The sequence below is a fragment of the Pagrus major genome, chromosome 13 (assembly GCF_040436345.1).
Source record: "Pagrus major chromosome 13, Pma_NU_1.0".
NCBI lineage: Eukaryota > Metazoa > Chordata > Actinopteri > Spariformes > Sparidae > Pagrus > Pagrus major.
Window position 1 is genome coordinate 26,894,166 of NC_133227.1, and position 23,711 is coordinate 26,917,876.

Consider the following 23,711-nt stretch of genomic DNA (forward strand, 5'->3'; position numbering starts at 1 on the left):
TCTCTACCAGAGCCAGCAAGAGCTGCTTCCAGATTGGGCTATTAACTAAATGCCGAGAAGCAAGAAAGATTATGGTAATAACTATTCAGTTATCTAATTGCTGTTGTTGCTTTGCATTTACACAGGTTGAGGCTTTGAGGAAACTTGTCAAAGAATGTGGTTCTGACTCAAAAGGCTCCTAAATGGGTCTCCTGATACACCTGAGGAGTATCAGCTCTGTTCACCCACAATATTGCCTCAAAGTCATCCTGATCAATTTGCAGCCACTGCTTTAAATGCATACAATCAAATAACCTGCAAGGTGTGTGATTATTATCCACAGGAAAGCAGCATTCAACCTCAACAAACCCAACATGAACTCACTACACAATGTATTCAAGTCAGTGTTGATGTAGTGGTGAGGTAGGTTACGTGGAGAAACAGGTGATTCTTGCTCCATCTGCTGTTTGTGTCTGCACATAGAAGTGAGATTAGTTCATATAAACTGCAGCACAACAGCTGCCAAAATAAACAAGCATTCATTAATGAACAGCAAAATACAAATCCAGTGACAGTCAGCAAGATCAAGTGAAAAGGAAACAGCTTGTGGTGTGTTCATCTGCACACTGCAGCAGACTAGTCTCTGTTAATGAGCTTTGTTAGCTCCACTGTGCAACTTACAGTTCATCTTTGCACTATTGTCCTCTGGTGCTGAACAGCAGAGCAAAGGGACTGGTTCAGGTCTGATCCCTACACCACAGTTGAAGCCAGATCACATCTTTAAGAGTCCTGCAGTTTAAACAGTGTTATTGGGTTCCTCCTGTTCTGTCGGCCTCCACTGTCGCCCCGTTATTTTCAGACTCTCTGAGGTACAAATTGTGAAGATGCTAAAAATGGTGAAAGGTCAAACAACAGTCTGCTCACCAGAGAAAGAGATTAACAGCTGAAAGAGTTTCTTCTTTTGGAGCTTCATGCCTTCACAGAGACAGAGGGTCTTTTCTCACTCCCTGGCCACTGTAAAGACAATGAGAGCAGATGCTTTCATAGTTTTTACACTGATCATCTGTGGGTTTTAAATGCAGATGGTGTCTTGCATTGCAGTTTTAATGTTTTTGCAGCCATCTTTAGGCTCTATAGCCAAGGCTGACAATGAGGGGGTCAATAGGGGAAAGCTTTCTGGGCTCCAGCCTCTAGGGGGGGCCGTTGGAGACCAGCATTAATCATGTTCATCCTAATGTAGGCGATGATAACCACATTTAATTTAGATTCAATGTGCTAATCATTACACTTATACAATATATATTTCATTATTTGTCTTTATATTTAGACATTTATCTATTCTTTTTTTTCTTATTCATTGTAAGAGAGACAGTAAACACATCATGATGTGAAAATAATTTCATGATTCTGCTTTTTCTGATGAAATGACCCATCAACTCCAACATGAAGTGGTTGTTATTTGATTAGCCTTCATCACCCTCCCTGTGTGTTTGTTACCAAGATACCTAAAAAACTGAGTGATTGAAGAAAAGAGTTAGAAGGCAAATTGCTCTAGATATAATATTTAGGCAGTTTGATTTATCAAAGAATAGAGGTTTACTGTTAAAATGATGACAAGTCAGTTATTCATTCATGTTTTCATTTATTTTAAGGGTTTTGAATAATGATTTTCAGACGTTTCCCAAAAAAAGTTACCGTGTAAAGACACTTTACAACTCTTCCAAAGATGAGGAGAAAACTCTTTTTCAGAAGGCAAAATTTAATTCATATCTGTTTCCCCAGCATCACTAATTTTACTGAGTAATGTGGATTTGCAATATCATTACAATAACAACATAGTATGCAGCACAGACGGCAGTATGTAAACTACTAAAGAGAAAACAAATGGCACAAATCATGTTCATGAAGATGTGGTACAACTTAAATCACCTTTATCTTTAGAATAAAACATTACTACTATTACTTACAATACATATTTACATACATCACTTTTATTCATTTTGTAGTTTTTGACATAATTGATGACAAAAGTCAACTCTAAGTAGACAACAACAGATTTTTCATCAGACATTTTGTTTAACTAATATTTCACACACACGGTATAAAATGGAAATGTTTTAGTAAATATACAATTTCAACAAACAACATAGTTTAATCCCTATGTAGCAAATAAAAAGATTTTTTTCATGTCACCATTTCATTGAATTGACAAAGAAACAAACAAAAACCAATATAAAATCCAATAAAAATCATCATCGTCCCACCTCCTATGTTTGATCAGTGCAGTGCAGACACACCTCAACATGTACAGCACCACAGATGAGTCTCTCTTTAATCTCCTGTCTACTTGAGCTCACACAACTCTGCTGTGTCACCAGCAAAGTTTGGAAGCCAAAGTCCAGGATAGAGAGGCTGAGTGAACGTGGTCTGGACTCTGTGGAGGAGAGTGATGGTTTCAGAGACGCTGTAGTAAGACAGAGTACCTGCACTATGATCCAGGTAAACTCCTATTGTGGAGGACTGAGGGCCTGAGATGGAAGTAGCTATATTATTATGTCTGAATGTATAACCTCCACTGTTACATTGTAATGACCAGGATTTGTTATTAAATCCAAAGACACATTCAGTACTGGTCGCTGTTCTGCTAATGTTCTTGTATGAAACTGCTATATGAACCGCCCCGCTCCACTTCACCTCCCAGTAACAACGTCCAGTCAGACCCTCTCTACTCAGGACCTGCTGCCATTTACCAAATCTGTCTGGGTGAGCTGAATATACCTGGTCTACTGACATTAATGTTGCTTTTCTGTTCCTGTCACTTAATGACAAACGTGTGTTTGCTGTGTTTGGATCCAGTGTGATTTCACAAGAATACTTGAGAAGTTCAGTTCTGGTTCTGGGCTCTGCTTGAGGCAGTAAAACATCCACTTCAGTCACTGCCAGTGAGATCTTTGTCCACTCCTCACTCAGGACAGCCTGAAGTTTATCTCTGGCCTCCGACACAGCTGCTGTCACACCCTCAAAAGAGCACAGAGGACGTATATCAATGCTGAGTAAGTCTTTAGGTTCGCTCAGACGTGACAGTGAGAAGTAGTTGTTCAGGAAATGGAGATGATCTTCTGTGTGTGAGAGCTTCTCCAGCTCAGTGTCTTTCCTCCGCAGCTCAGTGATCTCCTGCCGCAGCTCCTCCTCAAGATCTTTAGCTCGACTCACTTCAGTTTTCTGCTGTGATCTGATCTGCTGCTTCACTTCAGAGCTTCTCTTCTCAATGAGACGGATCAAGTCGGTGAATGTCTTCTGTCAGGTTTAATCACCTGACATATTATTAAAAATACACACAAAGAGAGTCAGACAAGGCGTTCAATTTCTTGCATGCAAGGAGAGCGTCAGGAGACGTGCAGAGTTACATATCCCCAAACCGCTCTGCTCGTCTTTTCCGTCTCCTCTCTTTTTATTAAGCAAAAATGGGTGTTAACTTTTACACAGAGCGCTGTTCCTCTTTCAGAGATCAGATAAAATTCAGCAAACGTGGGCGCGCTGTTCCTCTTTCAGGGGGTAGCTTAAGGTCAAGTATCTAGATCCTCTTATCAGACAAAAACAGCTTCCTGACCTTTATATCAACCTTTAACTTTCCTCTTATCACAGATACTACAGATAGAGCGTCTTGCCTCCTCACTTCCTGTTTTACACTCCAGTCTTGAGTGAGTCACTTTCTAAGAAACAGGGTGCGAGGTGTCTCTTAAGGACAGGGAAAGTACAGCATTTAAACACATGATACTGGCAAGCTTAATGAGCATATACATGGCATAAACAAGCATGATATATTTTATCCTTATCATTTCCCTCCTGTATGTCATTTATGTGCTCATTTTCTCATATTCCTTCGTTGGCCTCTTCTTCGCAGATTTTCGACCACAAATTCATTTTTATGAGAACATCATAGATGATATACTTCTTGTTCTACTTCAAGCATACATATTATTGTACATTAATATCTGTCATAGTCTTCTGGATTAGGGAACAAGTCCTCTGCATCATCATCATCATTGTCAATATCTCCGAGTAAGGGATACATTTGAGTCATTTTGGTTTCCATTGGTGATATGGCTGTGGTAATAAGACGATTAATCAAACTGCGAATACATGGAATGCAACAACATCCACACAATGTCAGAATTGCTGCAAACACAGCTATAGAGATCAAAATAGAGGACACAAGCGTCTTATACTTGCCAAATACATTCAGCCACGAATCCCATAAGGTGGTGTCGACCCCAGAGTGTTCCTTCATCTTACTATTTAAGGTACGCAGCCCTTCTATGGCTTTTGTCAAAGTTCCATCTGGGGCTGTGTTGTTAGGGATGAACGTACAACACTGTTCTCCAAACATAGCACATACACCTCCTTTCTCAGACAGAAGCATATCGAGGGCAATCCTATTCTGGAAAGCCATGAGGGAAGTGGCTGCGAGCTGCTCACGTACAGCTTCAAATCCAGCTTGTGTCCAATTACCTAATTTTTGCACATTGTAGTGGATGTAGTTGATTCTGTCAACATTTTTATTCAAAGTACACCACCAACAGATAGTAGATTCAAAACCCGCTGAGACTTGATCGGCTAATTTATACTCATCAGGTACCCCTCGTGGAACTCCTATAGCGTCTATGTATGTTGGATCATCTTTCATCCATTGCACCGATGTTGACCTCTTGCTTCTGGTAGGTCCATTCGGGTCACGTTCCCACCGGGACCAGTCTGTTGAGCTCAAACTAAGCAAAACATCATTAATATCTTCGGCAGACATTTGTATTATAGACACTGGAAGCAGGAGAGTCACTAGAGCACACAGCCCTGTCACATTTGTGGGTATTCTGTCAAACAGTCTGTCATCCCTACACCACCACCTGATGTCACTGCGAACAACGGGCTTAAAGTCAGGTGTGACCTTTATGCTAGACTGACATTGTGAGTCATTCAGACACGCTATAGCAGTTTTTAACTATTTGGGAGTCATTTTGGTTGAACTTTCTCCCTCTAATGGATTTGGTGTCTTATAATGGCTTCACTGACTTTCAGGTTTATCCAAACTCTATATATCTGGATCTACCCTATTATCAGATTTTTGCTCACCTCCTCCTTTAGGGTTTTCAGCCAAAATGACCTTTTTACAGTGTGTCAAATGAACCCAAGTAGATCTTTCTGCTATTTTAACAGCTGTAGGAGTTGTTAGTAACACTTGATAGGGTCCTTCCCACTTTGGTGAGTACCAATGCTTCTTCTTTATGCTTTTTATCAGTACCCAATCTCCTGGCTCCACTAATTGGTTTTTCTGTTGAGAAACAGAAGGGTCTTCATCAGTTTGCAATTGTTTTTGTTTTTCTAACATGGTTCTCATATAATCAGCTAGGCTTGACTCATCATTAGTTTCCCACTGATTCTTAAATTGTGGTAATCTGTAAGGTCTTCCAAACAATGTCTCATATGGAGTCAGTCCTGAAGTACTTGTGATGTTTATGTACATTTTTACTAAATCTATGCATTTTGTCCATGGTCTTCCTGTTTCCTCAATGCATTTCTTTAGTCTATTTTTTATAGTTCCATTCATTCTTTCTACAAGTCCTGCACTTTGGGGATGATATGCGCAGTGATTTTTTAGGTCTATGTGGAACATTAGTCCTATCTTTTTTATTAACTGATTTACAAAATGTGCACCATTGTCACTGTAGATTTTTTCAGGTATCCCGTATCGTGGGATAATATTTTCACAGAGTGCCTTTGCAACTGTCAGTGAATCTGGGTGTTTTGTTGGGAATAATTCTATCCATTTAGAGAATGCATCTATTATGACCAGACAATACTTTTTCCCTTCACTCTTATTCAACTCTATGAAATCCATATTGATTATTTGAAATGGATACTGAGGTGTGGGGAATTGTCCTCTCTTTGGCCTTAGGTTCCCTTGTGGATTATGCTTAGCGCATGTCAAACATGCTCTACAAAAATTTTTTGAATAAGAGTTAAATCCATATGTTGTATAGTATTGATGTATCTGTCCTACCATCCCTCCTGTTGAGACATGTGTACTACCATGGCTCAATATGGCAGCCCATTTGTATAGGTTTTTAGGTAGGATAGGTTTCTTTTCTGGTCATACATATATGTCATTCACTAATATTGCACCCTTCCTGATCCATGAGTCTTTTTCAGGCTTCAGGCTTTGCTGTTGCATTTCTTTCAATATAGTGTCAGTTAAGTACGTATTTTGTTTATCAACTACTTCGTCTTCAATGGACATAACTTTAATTTCTCCTGTTGCTGCAGCTTTTGCTGTTTTGTCGGCAAAGTCGTTTCCTAAGGATACATCATCCTTTCCTGATGTGTGCGCAGCACATTTGCAGATTGCTAGGTATTTTGGTAGCTGGACAGCATTTAGCAAGTCTGTTAATAACTCAGCATGAGTTACTGGCTTTCCTGTAGAGGTGACCATCCCTCTATTTTTCCAGTATTGTGCAAATGTGTGTACTGTAGAAAACGCATATTGACTATCTGTGTAAATTGTTGCACATTTTCCTTTCATTAATTTACACGCTTCAGTCAAAGCAACTAATTCTGCTGCTTGAGCAGAGTAGTGTGATGGTAATTTGTTAGCTTTGAGGACTACAGTTTTTTTTTACTACAGCATAGCCAGTTTGAGTCTTCCCTTGATCATTTTTTCTGGAGGAACCATCTACAAAAATGACATCTCCTTCTTGTAATGGTTGGTCCTGTAAATCACTTCTACTTTTTGCTGTTTTCTCCGCTAATTCCTGACAATCATGTTTGACTCCGTCTTCTGGAAGCGGTAACAGTGTAGCAGGATTTAGCGTTGTGCATCTCTCTATAGTCAAATGTGGCTGTGATAGCAGTATGGACATACATGACAAATGTCTTGCTGGTGATAAGAACATCATATTTGTTTGCAGTAATAGGGCTGACACAGCATGTGGCACTTTTAACACCAATGGGTGGAATAACACTATGGTTGAGCTTGTTTCCACTGCCATTGATGCTGCAATTACTGCTCTGACACAATGAGGAAGTGCACATGCAACACTGTCTAGTTTAGACGAAAAATAAGCAATGGGTTTCAGCTTATCACCATGTCTTTGGGCTAAGACGGAGGTCATAAAATGTCCCTTACAGTCTACCATTTGAACAAAGGGTTTGCTGTAGTCTGGCAATGCCAATGCTGTGCTGGATACTAATACTTGTTTTATTTTACAGAAAGCTTCTTCTGCTTCTTCAGTCCATTGTATTTGAGAATTCATTTTCAGTTCCTCTTGGTACATTAGCTTGCTCAATGGAGATGTTATTTCTGCATAATTAGGAACCCATGTCCTACAGTAGTTTGTTAACCCAAGAAATGACATCATCTGCTTTTTTGTCACAGGTTTTGGGGCTTGGAGGATTGCTGTTTTTCTGTCTGGAAAAATTGTTCGTCCTCCTGCACTAAGATTGTGTCCTAAGTACTTCACTTGTTCTTTACACATTTGTAATTTGTTTTTGCTTGCTTTGTGGCCTTGTTCAGCTAAGTGTCGTAGCAGTGCCAATGTGTCTTGTTTACAGATTTCTTCATCAGGAGATGCTAGTAAAATGTCATCTACGTATAGCAAAACTTGACTTCCTCCTGGAGGATGGAATTTAGCCATACTAGCACTCATTACCTGTGAGTAAATTGTTGGGCTTTCACAGTAGCCCTGTGGTAATCTAGTATATGTATATCTTTTTCCCCCAAAGGTAAAAGCAAACCAAAATTGGCTGTCTTTATCTACCGGGACAGAAAAGAATGCATTACTAATGTCAACTACAGTAAAAAATTTTGCATCTGATCTTAATGTGTTCAGCAGGGTGTATGGGTCAGGCACACACGGTGCTCTTTGAATTACTGCATTATTTACAGCCTGTAAATCTTGTACCATTCTCCAACCAACAGAGGGTGCTGCTTTTTTTACTGGAAATATAGGAGTATTACAAGGCGAGTCCTCGCACGTTATAATTACCCCCGCGGTTATCAAATCATCAATAACTGGTTTAATGCCTTCACAAGCGTCTATTTTGAGTGGGTACTGTCTCACACATGGCCTGTGTTCTGTTTTGGGTCTGATCTGTACAGGTAAGGCTCCTTTAATAAGGCCTACATCAGTGGGTCCTTTAGACCATAGTTTTTCAGGAATTCCTTTCAACAATTCTTCCTCTTCGGCCGAGAGAAATATGTATCATTCTTTTTTAGACTGCAGATGTATTCCTTCCTGTACCTGGACAGACCAGAACAAAGCCTTTTTTGTCAGTCCTGTGGACGCACTGGCCCATGTATTTACAGATGTTGCCACCCAGTCGGTTGCTTTTTCTCCCACTAGTACCATTTTTCCCAAATCTTGCCATTTTGCAGTTTTTTCTTTATACAATGAGACATGTGGAGGAGTCCACATTCTGTTCAGCTCTTTTAATGTGTCTGGGAGACTGACTGCAGCTACTGCAGTACTATCAAGGTGAGCATAGAGATATGTTATAGTTACTTTAGCTGGTGTAGCTCTTTGTAGCCTCTTTTCATATTCTCTATCTGGACCTGGTGTAGTTTTGAACCAAAGGGTTGCATGCAGTTCTTCTTCTGACATTTGATCCTGGACTCTAAGAATTGCATGCCGTCCTTCTTCTAATAAGGCACTTGCAGTCTGATGAGGTGCTTTATTTGAGATGTCTAAGGAGTAGTAGTAGTTTGGTTGGCCTGTTGCCTGTACTACAAAAACTTCTCCTTTCTGGAGTTCTACTCTCCGTTTTACGGCTATCTGGCCTGTGGATGAGGGAATTAGTCCTAGGCCAAGTTGCAGGAGCCCATCTCTTCCTAGCAAATTTACTGGACACTCTGGGAGCAGCAGGATTGCTAGTTGGCATGATTCACCTTGAGGGTCTCTGATCCATACAGGTTCTGATTCATTTACTTCAGTTAGCTTTCCATTTGCTGTCCTTACAGTAACCTTTTGCCAGCTTTGTCTTAAACATGGTATTGTTTCTTTGCAGGTGGTTCTGCATGCTCCAGTGTCACATAAGAAGGTGATGGGTTTCCCATTTACAAACAAAGTAATTTCTGGTTTTACATCATCTAATGCTAATAGCTCTTGAAGGTTTAACAGAACTTCATCTTCTGATTCTGGGTCTGGTTTTGGGCTTAGTTTTACTGTTTGTTCAGTTTGAAGTTCACACTTTGACTTTTCTAGTCATGCTGACTGTTTTATTCTATCATAGCAGTTCTTGGAGATGTGACCCATTTTGCCACAGCACCAACAACCGGGGGAGTCTGGGAACCTGTTGTAATATTTACGGCCCCCTCTTCCTCCCCTGCCTCTGCCTCGTTGGAATCGTCCTCTGTATGTCCCTCTTCCTCTACCATTATTTTCCCCATCTTGGTAATACACTTCTGAATCCTCACTGTAGAAGGTGTCTGTCGGCTTTTTCTTGTTTTTCTCTTTCACTACCTTCTCAGCATGGAGAGCATTGTCAACATAGTCTTCTAAGCTACTGGTTGCTAATCCTATGTAATGTTTAGTCACCCAGCAACAGATGGCATCTTTTGATCCTGCATGGAGGGCATTTTTTAGTTGTTGTCTGTAGGGGCCCGAAGGCTGTTCATCGTCCTGCAGTCCACTATGCACTCTAAATGCTTTTGTCATTCTTAGTTTGTATTCCTCAAAGGACTCATCATCTTTTTGTTTCATCATCTTCCTTTCTTTGCCACAAAAACTCTCTTTCTTTCTCCTGACATGCTTTTTCTCTTTCTTCTCCCTTCTTTCTGTTATTCTCTTCCTGTCTCTTCCTTTCACCTTTCTCCCTGTTGGTTGCGATTTTCCTCCATACTTTAGTATCTTCGTAACCTTCTTTTTTTATCTTTTTTGGTTTCTGTTTGGTTTTATTTTTTATCGAATCTTGCAGCGCTGTTATTTTTTGTGTATTGAGACGGCCGTCAAAATCGTGTTTTTTAATCCATTTATCCAAATGTTTTATTTTATCAGGATCCTGTTTTTTAACGTACTTCCAATCTTCACTGTCTAATTTATCTCTTGGTTTTTCTTTGCTTGTACTGTTTCCCCCCATTTTTGGAATTTTAGTCCAGTCTTTATTAACACCTAGGGTGTTCTCTATAGACTGGTTTTCCTTTCAGTGGAACAGCAATTGAAAAGACTCAGATGTGGTAATTCTCACTTCAACTCTTTCGAGTGGAGAATTCTTGCCTTTGCATCCACAAAAGGTTTACTGTTTACAACTCCACTGTGTTTTCATGAGGAAAAATACCTAATGGTATTTTATCCTCCTTTCACACTCACAAACACTCACACTTTTTCCACGTTTACACACTTGTTACGGATTTTTTAATTCTCTCCCCGTTCGGTTTGAGTATTCTTAGGATTCCGCCACCTTTTATTTGCAGAAATTAACTATTGCTAGAGGATACTGCCATCCTTTTTTTAAGAAACTCCCTTGTTTTCTTACTATTTTACCTGCTAGTGCCTAGGATTTTCAGGGTTTTCTACGCGCAATGACCCTCAGTCATTCGCTCTCTTTAACAAAGCTTTTTCTTACCGCTGTTGTCTTCTCTCTCCGAACTGCCGTCAACCGTCGGATCCCAGCTGGCGGGTCGAAGTCCAGTCCTTTCAAAAGGTCTGAAGAAGCTCTCCTAGGAGCTTGCCGTGGCCACGGTCTTTCTGGAGTTCGTCTCACCCGCTGGAATCCTCAGGTCTGTTGGCATCCGGCTCGAAGGACCAAGTTAATGTCAGGTTTAATCACCTGACATATTATTAAAAATACACACAAAGAGAGTCAGACAAGGCGTTCAATTTCTTGCATGCAAGGAGAGCGTCAGGAGACGTGCAGAGTTACATATCCCCAAACCGCTCTGCTCGTCTTTTCCGTCTCCTCTCTTTTTATTAAGCAAAAATGGGTGTTAACTTTTACACAGAGCGCTGTTCCTCTTTCAGAGATCAGATAAAATTCAGCAAACGTGGGCGCGCTGTTCCTCTTTCAGGGGGTAGCTTAAGGTCAAGTATCTAGATCCTCTTATCAGACAAAAACAGCTTCCTGACCTTTATATCAACCTTTAACTTTCCTCTTATCACAGATACTACAGATAGAGCGTCTTGCCTCCTCACTTCCTGTTTTACACTCCAGTCTTGAGTGAGTCACTTTCTAAGAAACAGGGTGCGAGGTGTCTCTTAAGGACAGGGAAAGTACAGCATTTAAACACATGATACTGGCAAGCTTAATGAGCATATACATGGCATAAACAAGCATGATATATTTTATCCTTATCATCTTCTCACTGTCCTCCACAGCTTTGTCAGCAGAAAGATTGAAAGCCTCCACCCTCCGCTGAAGCACCTTGACGTCTTTCTCTCTGTCCTGGATTCTCTGTTGGATTGTTTGCTGACTCGCCCCGAGCTCCGTCTGCCTCTCAGCCCTTTCTGCTGCAGCAGAGACTGTGTCATGGCCTTTATGATCATCCATGGAGCAGAGATAACAGATACACTGCTGATCAGTGCGGCAGAAAATCTTCATCACCTCGTCATGGCGAGAGCAGATGTTCTCCTGAAGCTTTAAGGTGGCTTCAACCAGCTTGTGTTTCTTTAATGGAGCCAGACTGTAGTGAGGCTGGAGGTGTTGCTCACAGTATGAAAGCATACACACCAGACAGGACTTGAAGGCTTTCAGCTTCTTCCCAGTGCAGTAATCACAGGCCACGTCTCCAGGTCCAGCATAGGAATGATCAGGTGAAGCAGCTTGAAGTTGTACTTTCTTCACTTCCTCCACTAACTCTGCTAACATGGTGTTTTTCACCAGGACAGGCCTCGGTGTGAAGCTCTGCCTGCACTGAGGGCAGCTGTGTGCTTCCTTCTCTTTCTCCGTGTCCCAGCAGTCTTTAATACAGCTCATGCAGTAGTTGTGCCCACAGGGAATAGTCACTGGATCCTTCAGAAGATCCAGGCAGATTGAACAGCTCAGTTTCTCTCGATCCAGCTGAAGCACATGCTGCGCCATTTCTCCTCCAGACGACAGTGAATGTCAGTAAGTTTCACTCTCTGTTTCCAGATAAAAGCTGAGCTCATTTCCTTGATGTTCAGTCACTGGTCTGTAGTGTATGAGCCTATCAGCTGTTGTATTTCATCACATGGTGTTTAGAGCCATGTTTTCACTGGCAGATCTATGAAAGGGGAGGAACTACCAACGTCAGAGCTGAATGTGCTGTGAGAGTTTCTCAGAGCAGGAGGAGCCGAGCCTGGCCAGTCAGTAACGTCTGGGTGGGGTTAAAAAGTTGTGTCTAATCCAGGAAGAGGAGGGTTGTGAGAGTTGCATTGTGTATCAGCACTCAGAAATAGTGCACCTCTCAGATAATTATATAATTAACCCGTGTTCCCAGAGGAACCTGATTTACAGGGTACAAGGTTCCTTTTTCTTTCTATCATCTCACAACAGGGTTGTGTAACAAAATACTTGCTGAATTCCCTTTATGCTCCTCCCTAAAAGAAACAAATCTGTAAATGGATGAATAAAAAATAAGACACAACAATAAACAATTTCTTGTAGTTGAGAGCAGAGGATGAGTTCAGGAGTCTCCCAGCCTGAGGAAAGAAGCTGCTCTGTAGTCTGGTGGTGAAGCAGACTAGTAACACCTGTACTTCTACATGTTTGTTGTGAAAAGATGAAACATTTCTTGGTCCATATTCTGCTCTAACTGGGTTCATTGTCCTGACCGGTCAGATTCTGTGGTGGATATTTTGTGCTTGGTGTATGTGTCTTCCTCTGTTGTGCTTGCAGAGGTGCATTGAGAGGCTGGGCGGAGCTTCCCACTCACCGGAGCTGCTGACACACGCTCACCTGCAGCAGGTTGGCAGTTAGTCTTGCTGATAAAGCCCTGCTCTCCACGCTACCTGCTTCCAGGTGATTTCATCAGTTCAGTGGGGTACATGGCTCCTGTTAGATCGTCGTTTTGTATGACTTGTAGTTTTTTCGTGTTCACTCTACACACAGTGTTCACCTGCACCTGCACCTCTGCAGCCAGCAGCCTCACCCTGTGCTCACCAGAGTCTCAACTCACCACGCTACCTCACCTCCACCTGTACGGTTTTCATCAGATATGACGACGACAGCAAAATCTGGCCTGAACAAGTCAGTTTCCTCAGACAGAACAATGGTTCTTCTAACATGTTCTTGTCACGTTGTAGAAAGTCTTTCACAAACAATTAGTGTGTGTCTTTTGTGTTATTCATCAAAACCACTAACTGCATTATTTGGATATAAACATAGATACCAAGCAAAATTCGATACATTATTCTTAAAAAGTTAAATTTGTCCCAGTAAAATTAAAAATGCCATCTGTTATATGAATGTGTTTCTGAATGCACTGACTTTGCTTGATCTGGCACTTAATTACACAAAAACATTATTATTTGATGTTGTATTTGTGTGAACGTTTGAAGGACAAATACAGTTACTCAAAGTTTATTTCTGCCTAAATATGACTTGATCTCATTCTTGAGCTTCATAATATAAAGATCTGAGCTCAGGAGACAGCTTGAAATCCTTTTAAAGGACCATTACAACAGAAAATGGGCCTTTTCACCTGCCAAAAACTGATTGAAGGCCAAATACAGTTACTGAAAGGTCATTTTCAGAAAAAATTTCAAGTTGAGAGCAGAGGATGAGTTCAGGAGTCTCCCAGCCTGAGGACAGAAGCTGCTCTGTTGTCTGGTGGTGAAGCAGACTAGTAACACCTGCACTTCTAAATGTTTGTTGTGAAAAGATGAAACATTTTGGCTTTTTTTGGTCCATATTCTGCTCTAACTGGGTTTATGTACTGAAGCACCGTGTCTGTCATGGCCTTTACGATCACCCATGGAGCAGTGACAACAGATACAGTGCTAAGAAGGGATAAGGGACAGAGGAATGATTATGAAAAGTGGATAACCTAAAACAAACTCACTAACATGATTCATTTATTGATATTCTGGTCGTCTTTAGCTGTAAGTTAAATCAGTGCTGACACAAGGCACAGGAATATGATGGTTTAACTTATTTCTGCTTTTTTTTCCTTCAGCATTCAATCAACACACGGTCTGTTGTCTGTAGACGATGATTTCCAAAAATATTACCTCACATTTTGAGTGTTTCTGAGAAGACGTGGAGCCCAGTTATTCCTAAAGTGTGATTGGTCGAAGCCTGTAAAGCTTTGTATTATTCCCATTTTACTCCTGCATGATTGTTGTGGAATGTTAAAAAAAAAAAAAAGTTGTGTAATAAATCTGAAAGTAACACATTCTCCTGAAATATTGTGTTGGAGTGTTTTCCTGTATGAAAGAGCCAACATGTCACAAACTTAAAATCATCTCAGAATTGTGCTGTTTCTGGTGAAATGACCCATCAGCTCCATGATAACATGGAGGTTATCTGACTGCCTTCATTGATCTCCCTGTGTGTGTTTCTGTTCCCACAATATCTTGAAAAACTGATCGATTTAAATGAAATTTAGCAGGAAAACAAGTGATTCTGGTGATTTTCTGACAGTTAAAGGAAGAACACACAGTCACCTATTCATTTATGTGTTTATTTATTTATTTGAAGGATTTGAACAAAGACTTTTCATGAATGCTTCTTAAAATTGTTACTACATATTGACATGATATCAGTCTTAACAAGACGATCAACAAACTATTTTCAGAGGGTTAATTTTGAAACTATACAAGCTGATATTTTACTGATGTTTTTCATGCAGGTTTTGGTTACATAAAAAAATAGAAATGTGATTTTGAAACATTAAAACAGAGGCACACTATGAAGGACAGACAGAAGTATGTGCAAAACTAAAAGTAAAGATGAAATTACACAAAATATGTTCATGAAGATTTGGTACAAATAAAATTACATAAAAATCTTAAAACCCAAAAAAACCTCAAAAGTCAGCCTGACAAAAACTGATTAATCATTTCACATCTTGCATATGTAATATTTCCCAAATGTTCAGTAAATGAAGCTCACAAGTCAAATTTCAACAAACAAGATGGTCTAATCACTCTGTAGGAAACAATCACAGTTTCTCTAAACTGAGAAGAAAAAACAAAACTATATAAAATCCAAGAAAAATCATCATGGTCCCACCTCCTATGTTTGATCAGTGCAGTGCAGACACACCTCAACATGTACAGCACCACAGAGGAGTCTCTCTTTAATCTCCTGTCTACTTGAGCTCACACAACTCTGCTGTGGTACCAGTACCGTTTGGAAGCCAAAGTCCAGGATAGAGAGGCTGAGTGAACGTGGTCTGGACTCTGTGGAGGAGAGTGATGGTTTCAGAGACGCTGTAGTAAGACAGAGTACCTGCACTATGATCCAGGTAAACTCCTATTGTGGAGGACTGAGGGCCTGAGATGGAAGTAACAATATCATTATGTCTGAATGTATAACCTCCACTGTTACATATTAATGACCAGGATTTGTCATTACATCCAAATCCACATTCATACACGGTCCCTGTTCTGCTAATGTTCTTGTATGCAACTGCTATACGAACCGTCCCGCTCCACTTCACCTCCCAGTAACAACGTCCAGTCAGACCCTCTCTACTCAGGACCTGCAACCATACACCAAATCTGTCTGGGTGAGCTGAATATACCTGGTCTACTGACATTAATGTTGCTTTTCTGTTCCTGTCACTTAATGACAAACGTTTGTATGCTGTGTTTGGATCCAGTGTGATTTTACAAGAATACTTGAGGAGTTCAGTTCTGGTTCTGGGCTCTGCTTGAGGCAGTAAAACATCCACTTCAGTCACTGCCCGTGAGATCTTTGTCCACTCCTCACTCAGGACAGCCTGAAGTTTATCTCTGGCCTCCGACACAGCTGCTGTCACACCCTCAAAAGAGCACAGAGGACGTATATCAATGCTGGGTAAGTCTTTAGGTTCGCTCAGACGTGACAGTGAGAAGTAGTTGTTCAGGAAATGGAGATGATCTTCTGTGTGTGAGAGCTTCTCCAGCTCAGTGTCTTTCCTCCGCAGCTCAGTGATCTCCTGCTGCAGCTCCTCCTCAAGATCTTTAGCTCGACTCACTTCAGTTTTCTGCTGTGATCTGATCTGCTGCTTCACTTCAGAGCTTCTCTTCTCAATGAGACGGATCAAGTCGGTGAATGTCTTCTCACTGTCCTCCACAGCTTTGTCAGCAGAAAGATTGATAGCCTCCACCCTCCGCTGAAGCACCTTGACATCTTTCTCTCTGTCCTGGATTCTCTGTTGGATTGTTTGCTGACTCGCCCCGAGCTCCGTCTGCCTCTCAGCCCTTTCTGCTGCAGCAGAGACTGTGTCATGGCCTTTATGATCATCCATGGAGCAGAGATAACAGATACACTGCTGATCAGTGCGGCAGAAAATCTTCATCACCTCGTCATGGCGAGAGCAGATGTTCTCCTGAAGCTTTGAGGTGGCTTCAACCAGCTTGTGTTTCTTTAATGGAGCCAGACTGTAGTGAGGCTGGAGGTGTTGCTCACAGTATGAGAGCATACACACCAGACAGGACTTGAAGGCTTTCAGCTTCTTCCCAGTGCAGTAATCACAGGCCACGTCTCCAGGTCCAGCATAGGAATGATCAGGTGAAGCAGCTTGAAGTTGTACTTTCTTCACTTCCTCCACTAACTCTGCTAACATGGTGTTTTTCACCAGGACAGGCCTCGGTGTGAAGCTCTGCCTGCACTGAGGGCAGCTGTGTGCTTCCTTGTCTTTCTCCGTGTCCCAGCAGTCTTTAATACAGCTCATGCAGTAGCTGTGCCCACAAGGAATAGTCACCGGATCCTTCAGAAGATCCAGACAGATTGAACAGCTCAGTTTCTCTCGATCCAGCTGAAGCACATGCTGCGCCATTTCTCCTCCAGACGACAGTGAATGTCAGTAAGTTTCACTCTGTGTTTCCAGATAAAAGCTGAGCTCATTTCCTTGATGTTCAGTCACTGGTCTGTAGTGTATGAGCCTATCAGCTGTTGTATTTCATCACATGGTGTTGAGACCCATGTTTTCACTGGCAGATCTATGAAAGGGGAGGAACTACCAACGTCAGAGCTGAATGTGCTTTGAGAGTTTCTCAGAGCAGGAGGAGCCGAGCCTGGCCAGTCAGTAACGTCTGGGTGGGGTTAAAAAGTTGTGCTTGATCCAGTAAGAGGAGGGTTGTGAGAGTTGCATTGTGTATCAACGCTCAGAAATAGTGCACCTCTCAGATAATTATATAATTAACCCGTGTTCCCAGAGGAACCTGATTTACAGGGTACAAGGTTCCTTTTTCTTTCTATCATCTCACAACAGGGTTGTTTACCAAAATACTTGCTGAATTCCCTTTATGCTCCTCACTAAAAAAAACCAAATCTGTAAATGGATGAATAAAAAATGAGACACAACAATGAACAATTTCTTGTAGTTGAGAGCAGAGGATGAGTTCAGGAGTCTCCCAGCCTGAGGAAAGAAGCTGCTCTGTAGTCTGGTGGTGAAGCAGACTAGTAACACCTGCACTTCTTAATGTTTGTTGTGAAAACATGAAACATTTTGGCTTTTTTTTGGTCCATATTCTGCTCTAACTGGGTTTATGTACTGAAGCACCGTGTCTATCATGGCCTTTACGATCACCCATGGAGCAGTGACAACAGATACAGTGCTAAGAAGGGATAAGGGACAGAGGGATGATTATGAAAAGTGGATAACCTAAAACAAACTCACTAACATGATTCATTTATTGATATTCTGGTCGTCTTTAGCTGTAAGTTAAATCAGTGCTGACACAAGGCACAGAAATATGATGGTTTAACTTATTTCTGCTTTTTTTTCCTTCAGCATTCAATCAACACACGGTCTGTTGTCTGTAGACGATGATTTCCAAAAATATTACCTCACATTTTGAGTGTTTCTGAGAAGACGTGAAGCCCAGTTATTCCTAAAGTGTGATTGGTCGAAGCCTGTAAAGCTTTGTATTATTCCCATTTTACTCCTGCATGATTGTTGTGGAATGTTAAAAAAAAAAAAGTTGTGTAATAAATCTGAAAGTAACACAGTCTCCTGAAATATTGTGTTGGAGTGTTTTCCTGTATGAAAGAGCCAACATGTCACAAACTTAAAATCATCTCAGAATTGTGCTGTTTCTGGTGAAATGACCCATCAGCTCCATGATAACATGGAGGTTATCTGACTGCCTTCATTGATCTCCCTGTGTGTGTTTCTGTTCCCACAATATCTTGAAAAACTGATTGATTGAAATGAAATTTAGCAGGAAAACAAGTGATTCTGGTGATATTCTGACAGTTAAAGGAAGAACACACAGTCACCTATTCATTTATGTGTTTATTTATTTATTTGAAGGTTTTGAACAAAGACTTTTCATGAATGCTTCTTAAAATTGTTACTACACATTGACATGATATCAGTCTCAACAAGACGATCAACAAACCATTTTCAGAGGGTTAATTTTGAAACTATACAAGCTGATATTTTACTGATGTTTTTCATGCAGGTTTTGGTTACATAAAAAAAATAGAAATGTGATTTTGAAACATCAAAACAGAGGCACACTATGAAGGACAGACAGCAGTATGTGCAAAACTAAAAAGTAAAGATGAAATTACACAAAATATGTTCATGAAGATTTGGTACAAATAAAATCATATAAAAATCTTAAAACTCAACAATTCAAACAGATACACACATTTTACACACCACATGTTTCTGACAAAAACTGATTCATCATTTCACATCTTGCATATGTAATATTTCCCAAATCTTCAGTAAATGTAGCTCACAAGTCAAATTTCAACAAACAAGATGGTCTAATCACTCTGTAGGAAACAATCACAGATTCTCTAAACTGAGAAGAAAAAAACAAAACAATATAAAATCCAATAAAATTCATTATCGTCCCACCTCCTATGTTTGATCAGTGCAGTGCAGACACACCTCAACATGTACAGCACCACAGATGAGTCTCTCTTTAATCTCCTGTCTACTTGAGCTCACACAACTCTGCTGTGCTACCAGTACCGCCTAGAAGCCAAAGTCCAGGATAGAGAGGCTGAGTGAACGTGGTCTGGACTCTGTGGAGGAGAGTGATGGTTTCAGAGACGCTGTAGTAAGACAGAGTACCTGCACTACGATCCAGGTAAACTCCTATTGTGGAGGACTGAGGGCCTGAGATGGAAGTAGCAATATTATTATGTCTGAATGTATAACCTCCACTGTCACAATCTATTGACCAGGATTTGTCATTAAATCCAAATCCACATTCAGTACAGGTCCCTGTTCTGCTAATGTTCTTGTAGGCAACTGCTATAATAACTCTCCCGCTCCACTTCACCTCCCAGTAACAACGTCCAGTCAGACCCTCTCTACTCAGGACCTGCCACCTTTCACCAAATCTGTGTGGGTGAGCTGAATATACCTGGTCTACTGACATTAATGTTGCTTTTCTGTTCCTGCCACTTAATGACAAACGTGTGTTTGCTGTGTTTGGATCCAGTGTGATTTCACAAGAATACTTGAGAAGTTCAGTTCTGGTTCTGGGCTCTGCTTGAGGCAGTAAAACATCCACTTCAGTCACTGCCAGTGAGATCTTTGTCCACTCCTCACTCAGGACAGCCTGAAGTTTATCTCTGGCCTCCGACACAGCTGCTGTCACACCCTCAAAAGAGCACAGAGGACGTATAACAATGCTGGGTAAGTCTTTAGGTTCGCTCAGACGTGACAGTGAGAAGTAGTTGTTCAGGAAATGGAGATGATCTTCTGTGTGTGAGAGCTTCTCCAGCTCAGTGTCTTTCCTCCGCAGCTCAGTGATCTCCTGCTGCAGCTCCTCCTCAAGATCTTTAGCTCGACTCACTTCAGTTTTCTGCTGTGATCTGATCTGCTGCTTCACTTCAGAGCTTCTCTTCTCAATGAGACGGATCAACTGGGTGAATGTCTTCTCGCTGTCCTCCACAGCTTTGTCAGCAGAAAGATTGATAGCCTCCACCCTCCGCTGAAGCACCTTGACCTCTTTCTCTCTGTCCTGGATTCTCTGTTGGATTGTTTGCTGACTCGCCCCGAGCTCCGTCTGCCTCTCAGCCCTTTCTGCTGCAGCAGAGACTGTGTCATGGCCTTTATGATCATCCATGGAGCAGAGAATACAGATACACTGCTGATCAGTGCGGCAGAAAATCTTCATCACCTCATCATGGCGAGAGCAGATGTTCTCCTGAAGCTTTAAGGTGGCTTCAACCAGCTTGTGTTTCTTTAACAGAGCTACATCATAGTGAGGCTGGAGGTGTTGCTCACAGTATGAGAGCATACATACCAGACAGGACTTGAAGGCTTTCAGCTTCTTCCCAGTGCAGTAGTCACAGGCCACATCTCCAGGTCCAGCATAGGAATGATCAGGTGAAGCAGCTTGAAGTTGTACTTTCTTCACTTCCTCCACTAACTCTGCTAACATGGTGTTTTTCACCAGGACCGGCCTCGGTGTGAAGCTCTGCCTGCACTGAGGGCAGCTGTGTGCTTCCTTCTCTTTCTCCGTGTCCCAGCAGTCTTCAATACAGCTCATGCAGTAGCTGTGCCCACAGGGAATAGTCACTGGATCCTTCAGAAGATCCAGACAGATTGAACAGCTCAGTTTCTCTCGATCCAGCTGCGACATTTCTCCTCCAGACGACAGTGAATGTCAGTGAGTTCGACTTTGTTAACAGATAAAAGCTGAGCTCATTTCCTTGATGTTTAGTCACTTATCTGTAGTGTATGAGCCTATCAGCTGTTGTACTTCATCACATGGTGTTCAGATCCATCTTTACACTGGTAGATTTATGAAATGGGAGGGAGCAATAAATGTCTGAGCTGAATGGACTTTGAGAGTTTCTCAGAGCAGGGAGAGCCGAGCCTGGACAATAAAACAATAATAAATAAAGTTGGGTTGGGGTTATAAAGTTGTGCTCCTCTCCAAGAAGAGAACCGATGTGAGGGTTGCAGCGTGACTCTCGCACTAAGTCACAGTTCATCTCTCAGAGAGAAATTAAAGTTTTGTTTTTCAACTACAAACATAATTCTGAAAATCCATGTAAAGCTTCATCTTTCTGGGACAAATTGACAGGTTGGATTGGGTCTCTACCGGAGCCAGAGCTGCTTCCAGATTGGGCTATTAACTAAATGCCGAGAAGCAAGAAAGATTATGGTAATAACTATTCAGTTATCTAATTGCTGTTGTTGCTTTGCATTTACACAGGTTGAGGCTTTGAGGAAACCTGTCAAAGAATGTGGTTCTGACTCAAAAGGCTCCTAAATGGGTCTCCTTGTTTTGAGGGAAGGGTGTATTTCCATTTCAAGCTGGCTGGGCAGTGATCATGTTAAACTGACCTTGTGAACTTGGACATTATGCAGATACTTTGCTGTCAATCCACATTTTCCCAAACATTTTCACCTCTGATTTTGCAGTGGAGTTAGTAACTCATACCAAGCTATGGCAGCCAGAGAGACTGACTCAGTAAATGTGAAGGAAGAGTGGCTGCAGCTTCTCCTCCAGAACTTTTCATCTGCCCAGAAGAAGAATTTGCCACGATTACAGACGACACTAGAATCGCTGACTCGTGGTTGTACGCCTCCTCCACCTGTCAAGTTACACTTTACATCCGTGTCTGTCCATAGGGAGTGAAGACTCTGAAGAAATGTAATAAAGGTGTTAAGTGTAGTGGTTGCTGAAATGTAAGTTATCACTATGTAGACGTGTGTGAATACAGTGAATAACTTCCAGTCAGAAACATGGTGTCTTCACTTAGAGACTATTTACGTATAAAATGATGCACAAGACTCCTTTTTTTCTTTTTGATGTAATGCTGCAGCTGAAAAACAACAGCATCTTGTCTTTTAATATTTCACTACACTTCCACATGTTCGCCAAACATCACAAATTGAAATTTAAAACTGTAGAAGCATCAGTGGGCAGATTTTTAGCTTGAAGAGCTTTCTAAGCTGAGTATCCTGGAAATTGTTTGTAGTCTTATATTCAGACTTACACTGATGAATCATGCACTCATCACATATTTGTTTAGGGGACAAAACTTACTGTTTCAAGCCTGTTTCCCTTTTGTTTAATGATTTGATGAATAAGTGCCACGACTGCACATAAAAAATATTATAAAAGATATTTTAAGATGTATCAATTAATGCTGCAATAAAATGAAATTTGCAAACATCTTTATTTTTTTAAATCACTGGTTGTTTTGATCCTAAACTTGGCAGGAGAGAGACTCTGGAAGCAACTTTTGGAAATCGCTAAACGCATTTTTAAATCCTTAAAGTGAGCATTTATAAAATACAAATAATATAAAAGTGTGAGATTAATGCCTATGCAGGATTATTCCTATATAGCTATATTTTACTAGCTTCAACACCTGAGGAGTATCAGCTCTGTTCACTCACAATATTGCCTCAAATTTATCCTGATCAATTTGCAGCCACTGCTTTAAATGCATACAATCAAATAACCTGCAAGGTGTGTGATTATTATCTACAGGAAAGCAGCATTCAACCTCAACAAACCCAACATGAACTCACTAAACAATGTATTCAAGTCAGTGTTGATGTAGTTGTGAGGTAGGTTACGTGGAAAAACAGGTGATTCTTGCTCCATCTGCTGTTTGTGTCTGCACATAGAAGTGAGATTAGTTCATATAAACTGCAGCACAACAGCTGCCAAAATAAACAAGCATTCATTAATGAACAGCAAAATACAAATCCAGTGACAGTCAGCAAGATCAAGTGAAAAGGAAACAGCTTGTGGTGTGTTCATCTGCACACTGCAGCAGACTAGTCTCTGTTAATGAGCTTTGTTCCCTCCACTGTGCAACTTACAGTTCATCTTTGCACTATTGTCCTCTGGTGCTGAACAGCAGAGCAAAGGGACTGGTTCAGGTCTGATCCCTACACCACAGTTAAAGCCAGATCACATCTTTAAGAGTCCTGCAGTTTAAACAGTGTTATTGGGTTCCTCCCGTTCTGTCGGACTCCACTGTCGCCCCGTTATTTTCAGACTCTCTGAGGTACAAATTGTGAAGATGCTAAAAATGGTGAAAGGTCAAACAACAGTCTGCTCACCAGAGAAAGAGATTAACAGCTGAAAGAGTTTCTTCTTTTGGAGCTTCATGCCTTCACAGAGACAGAGGGTCTTTTCTCACTCCTTGGCCACTGTAAAGACAATGACAGCAGATGCTTTCATAGTTTTTACACTGATCATCTGTGGGTTTCAAATGCAGATGGTGTCTTGCATTGCAGTTTTAATGTTTTTGCAGCCATCTTTAGGCTCTATAGCCAGGGCTGACAATGAGGGGGTCAATAGGGGAAAGCTTTCTGGGCTCCAGCCTCTAGGGGGGGCCGTTGGAGACCAGCATTAATCATGTTCATCCTAATGTAGGTGATGATAACCACATTTAATTTAGATTCAATGTGCTAATCATTACACTTATACAATATATATTTCATTATTTGTCTTTATATTTAGACATTTATCTATTCTTTTATTTTTATTTTACGTTGCAAGAGAGACAGTAAACACATCATGATGTGAAAATAATTTCATGATTCTGCTTTTTCTGATAAAATGACCCATCAACTCCAACATGAAGTGGATGTTATTTGATTAGCCTTCATCACCCTCCCTGTGTGTTTGTTA

The 23,711-nt window shown here is 41.1% G+C and overlaps 3 protein-coding genes across 3 annotated transcripts; all 3 read right to left on the reverse strand.

Annotated features, from left to right (window-relative positions):
• Positions 1-1,942: 1,942 nt before the first annotated feature.
• Positions 1,943-12,092, reverse strand: LOC141006810 (tripartite motif-containing protein 16-like). Its single transcript, XM_073479062.1, is given in 2 exon segments — positions 1,943-3,293; positions 11,331-12,092. Coding segments are annotated over 2 exon segments (1,686 nt in total). The 5' UTR covers positions 12,046-12,092; the 3' UTR covers positions 1,943-2,322.
• Positions 12,093-14,594: 2,502 nt separating this feature from the next.
• On the reverse strand, positions 14,595-16,929 carry LOC141007594 (tripartite motif-containing protein 16-like). The gene has a single exon (XM_073479959.1). The coding sequence runs from the start codon at positions 16,910-16,912 to the stop codon at positions 15,239-15,241; it is 1,674 nt and encodes a 557-aa protein (XP_073336060.1). The 5' UTR covers positions 16,913-16,929; the 3' UTR covers positions 14,595-15,238.
• A 1,557-nt stretch (positions 16,930-18,486) lies between these two features.
• Positions 18,487-20,690, reverse strand: LOC141007062 (E3 ubiquitin/ISG15 ligase TRIM25-like). Its single transcript, XM_073479386.1, has one exon. It carries the CDS (start codon positions 20,688-20,690, stop codon positions 19,029-19,031), a length of 1,662 nt encoding a protein of 553 aa, XP_073335487.1. The 3' UTR covers positions 18,487-19,028.
• Positions 20,691-23,711: the final 3,021 nt, after the last annotated feature.